The sequence below is a fragment of the Humulus lupulus genome, chromosome 5 (genome assembly GCF_963169125.1).
Source record: "Humulus lupulus chromosome 5, drHumLupu1.1, whole genome shotgun sequence".
NCBI classification, from domain to species: domain Eukaryota; kingdom Viridiplantae; phylum Streptophyta; class Magnoliopsida; order Rosales; family Cannabaceae; genus Humulus; species Humulus lupulus.
Window position 1 is genome coordinate 87,638,737 of NC_084797.1, and position 4,491 is coordinate 87,643,227.

The 4,491-nt window shown below is 32.8% G+C and overlaps 1 protein-coding gene across 2 annotated transcripts; it reads right to left on the bottom strand.

The window, feature by feature from the left end:
• Nucleotides 1-1,127: 1,127 nt before the first annotated feature.
• LOC133777505 (phytolongin Phyl1.1) lies at nt 1,128-3,234 on the bottom strand. Of its 2 annotated transcripts, none has more exons than XM_062217149.1 (2): nt 3,053-3,234; nt 1,128-2,704 (listed from the first exon to the last, which is right to left on the bottom strand). In XM_062217149.1, the coding sequence occupies exon 2, from the start codon at nt 2,256-2,258 to the stop codon at nt 1,419-1,421; it is 840 nt and encodes a 279-aa protein (XP_062073133.1). In that variant the 5' UTR covers nt 2,259-2,704; nt 3,053-3,234; the 3' UTR covers nt 1,128-1,418. The 2 variants fall into 2 exon arrangements, with proteins under 2 accessions (XP_062073133.1, XP_062073134.1); XM_062217150.1 differs by having other exon boundaries at nt 2,923-3,060.
• Between the last annotated feature and the right edge of the window lie 1,257 nt (nt 3,235-4,491).

Consider the following 4,491-nt stretch of genomic DNA (forward strand, 5'->3'; position numbering starts at 1 on the left):
GACTACCGTAAGCTACCCAAGCAATAGTTACAGGGAAGAGATGAAATTGTTTCCAAAGATCGATTCCTGATGAAAACAACATAACAATTCAAAGTCAAATTCTTGCCCTAGAAAAATTTTATCACAGCAAAGCAAAGCTGAAATCCAAATTATGTTGTTATTGTTTCAGTAGCTATACATTATGCAATCAGTTCTTTGTTTTCAGATTCTATTATCATGTGTATTCAAAATACAAAATTTCATATTCTCATTTCATTTTCTTCGTTTGTTCATAGGCATATTATGTGTATTAAATTAAATTAAATTTAATCAATGCTTTTATAAATTATAAAGAAAAAAGAATTTATGATTGTGATTTGGTTACCTATTTCTTTTGCGTTGATGATGTAGTTTCTGGATTGAATGTCACTAAAGATTGTTAGAGCTATTCCAATTTTTCTTTGCTTCTTAATCAGTTTCTGAAGTGCTCGTCGCCAGAGCTTTCATCGAAGAAGATCAAAGTAATATCAGAGTACTTTGAATTGCCAAAAATTTAAAGTTTAATCAGAAATAATAAAGATTAGAAGAATGATCGATTGGTTTTTGGGAGAAAATTTTGTCGAGTTGCTTGATCACAAGGATGATCATTTGGTTTGTGGGAGTTATTGGAACAGTAATTCCCAATATGCCCCTACTTGATTGATGTGTTGTAGTTCAAAATTCAGTTTTCTTAATTAGTTGCCTATTAAATTTCTCTTTCCATAAATTCTTTAACTTCTTTTTAATTTTTTCTATTAAATTTGGGAAAATAATTTTTCCCATATTTTTGCAAATGATAGGTGTAAAACCCATACTTCTGAAAATTCCCCTATAAAATAAAATGCAAAAAATGGTATGCGACCTCATTATCTTTGAGCTACACCGATAAGACTCTGTATTCGATACTCAATATTAATAAACAAAAGCGAATAATCTCACATTGTATGAACTATAAAAAACAGTGATATTTATTCTTGTAACGGGGAAATGGTTATTAAAAAAAAAACTCATGCACACGGTACAACATATGCTAAAGGCAAATACATAAAATACATAAAAAAACTCACGAACGATGCAGAAAGGCGGCGGTGTAAAATCACTCGCAAGCAAGATGCCAATATCTCATAAAATTTCCATTTGCATATAGCATAAAAGCTATGAGAACTGTACAATGATCTAAATCCGATCTCAACCAACGAATGTCTCAAACCACATTCCTCCAACTCCAAATTGGTAAATTTTAATTGACAAAGTTCAGTATAGCTTGTTTCCGACTCTATGACCAAATGATCATCATTTTCAGGGATTTAAATTACATACAGGGACATCCAGCAACTTTCGAAATCTTAATCTTATGTGAAGCCTCGATCATTTATAAATTATACAGAAGTGTAAAACTTTCAACGGATGCACTCAACACCACGACAGATGAATAACCAAATCATGAGCAGTACCAGACAGACAGCAACATCTATAGCAAGCACTATACGTACTTGACGCCACCACTTCTTTCGAATGCTTGGAGTATTTGATCTGATCCTCATTGAGCCCAACTCCTTTTGTAAAGGAATTGAAGAACTGGATCCACCGTGATTAGAAGAATCTAAAGTTGCTGAATTCAAATCAATGTTAACTCCTCTATGATCTGTTGATTTCCTATGCTCCTCCAATTCAACATCTCTCATTGCAATTACATGATCCTTTGCCTTCTTCTCTTGTTTGCTAGACTTGCCTAATAAAGGAGCTTTTGTGGAAGTCGAAACTTCAATTTGCCCATTTGCACTACTTGGCGATGGAGATGAACCGGCATGAATCAATGGGGTAACACCTGTCCAGCCTCTACTTCCTTGGGAAACATTCTCTAAGGACGAAATCAAGTGGCGTATAACAGGAAGTAGTTGCTCTTGTACAGAAATAGAGTTCATACTTGACAAACTTCCCCTTGAACCCCATTTGGCTACCTTCTTAAACTCATCTCTAAGATGCTCCAAAAACTGAAGAACTCCAGGGTTGCTAACATTCTCATCGACTATCATGAAATAAACATATCCATCTTCAATCAAAAAACCAAAGGTTCTCTTTCCCATTGTCTCAAAATACAACTTATGAAACGGAGGAGTTCTTTCCAAACACAATAAAGCTAAACTCTCCATTTCATGATCTCCACTACTGTGTTCATGGAGAACCCGACTACCCTTCGCCACACAACAGTAATAAACTGTATTCTGAATCGAACCCATTACTAGAACAATTAAATCAAATCGTAAAATTATAGTCTACCAACTTGGCCAAATACTTCACTGTCCAGAACTATAAAAGCAACTCTCAAATACCGATTTTATTTTACAAGCCTCAATACCCACTTCACTCAACAAGTCCACTATATCATCATGAGGCAAAAAAATCATAAAAGATTACAACTTTTAGAGTGGGAACTAAAGTTCCAGATATTTTAAGCAATTCGACATAGTAAAAAACGAACAAGATCCCCAAGCAAATAACCAAAGTCAAGACGGAATGCAATAAGCTCGTCGGCTACAATATCCAAGGCATCTACTACATACCCAAGAAGTTCTTCAAATAAGTATTCAAAAAGAAGAATAAAGTACTCAATAAACTCCCTCATACCTGCCCGGGCCACAGCCACCCACTGGAGCACTAAACAGTCCTCCCCGCGGTATGTGTTCTGTGAAAAGAAAAAGGCAAGAACATCAATTAAATGAGAACTGAACCAAATTTCATTAAAAATTCGCAGATTCTGATCAAAGCCGTCTAATTAGGGTTTGAAATCAACAGAGAAACACGATGTTAAAAGAGAAATTTTTAAAAAAAAATTAACATCGATCCAAGATAAATAGATTAGAAGATTTGTCAACGAGAAAACAGCAATAATGCTCTGCTAACCCTAGCATGCTTAGAAATAGAAAAATTGGAACAGTCAACTCTAATCCAAGACCAGTCCACCGCCAAAAAATGAAGAAGCAGATTTTCTCTTCCGCCAAACAGATCATTGAAAGTAACAATAAGGATATACCTATACAAGTTCTGCCGAACAGAGACATCAGAAGCTATATATATACGTAGGGGGAGAGAGAGGTGGGGTGAAGAAGTGAGAGATGAAATTTTGAAGGGGGACAAGTGCTGAATGATATTGAAGTTTTTGACATAAGAAGACTTATTCCCATTAAAGTGTCTTATACAACTTTGACATAGCAAATAGGAAGTGACATTACCCATTTCCCTTTTATTTATTGTGAATTTTTCGTAAAGATGGCTTTTTAGCCATTGATTTATGAGGAGCTCAAAATTAAACAAAAATACATAGCAAATGGAGGAGTAATTAACTTATTTTTTCTTTCATATTTTTCATTTTTTAAAATTTTTATTCATTTATCTATTTTCTTCTTTCATTTGTATTATTTTATTTTATTTTTCATATTTTTAGTTTTCTTTCTTTTTTTTTCTTTTTTTTCCTTTTATTTTTCTTTATTTTTGTATTTATTATTTTCTCATTCTATTTTTTTTCTTTTTTCACACATATGAGATTTTTCTTCTTTCTTTTTTTCTTCTTCTATTTTTTCTTTTTCTCCCGTTCTTTGTGGGTATATTTCCAAAGGTAATTGATTACCTTCATATTATGATGTGTGTGTATATTTATGTATTCTTTATGGTAATTGGTTACCTATGTTACTAAATTAGTAGTTACTTCTTCTTCCTTTTATAATGAAGTGATCTTCCTCTTTTTTATTCAAATTTGATATTTCTTTTCATATTTAATATGAGTAACTCGTCACCCCTCTTATGGTAATTGGTTATCCCTCTTATGGTAGAATGTTACTCATTTCAGGGTAAATGGTTACTCCTCCTAGTACATGTTATTTAACCTAGCTCTAGGAATTTTTTTTTTACATAATTGTTAAAAATCAATTAAGTAATTGGTTACATTACCCAAGATTTGAAAAAAGAAACGTCCAATCTAAAAAAAAAAGAAAAAATATTTATAATAAATAAAAATAATAATAAACACAATTCATATTACAAAAAATAAATGCAAAAAAACCAAAGAAAAATTTAATATAAAATTAGTTATATAAAAATAATATAAAAAAATTATAATCAAATTACAAACATACCCTTCAAAATTAATAAAACTTGATTAAGAGTAAAACTATAGCATAAACCAACTTTTATAAAAAAAAAATATGGGAAAATAAAGTCATAAAAGTGAAAATTCTTTAAAAAAATGTCATATTCTTGCTGTACGCCCTGGTTTTCCCACGGGCTGTTAGCAAGCTGAGATACGGCCTAATCATGTCTACCACGTGGACATCCCCAAGACCGGAGCTACCATCGAAAGATCCTACCTCCTCAGCTCGAGGTAACCTAAGGGTTCGCCAAGATTAGACTGAGTTTGGACTCTGAAGGCCACAGGTCAAGGGAAGCATCCAGCTCGTAGTACGAGCTAGAGTTGGA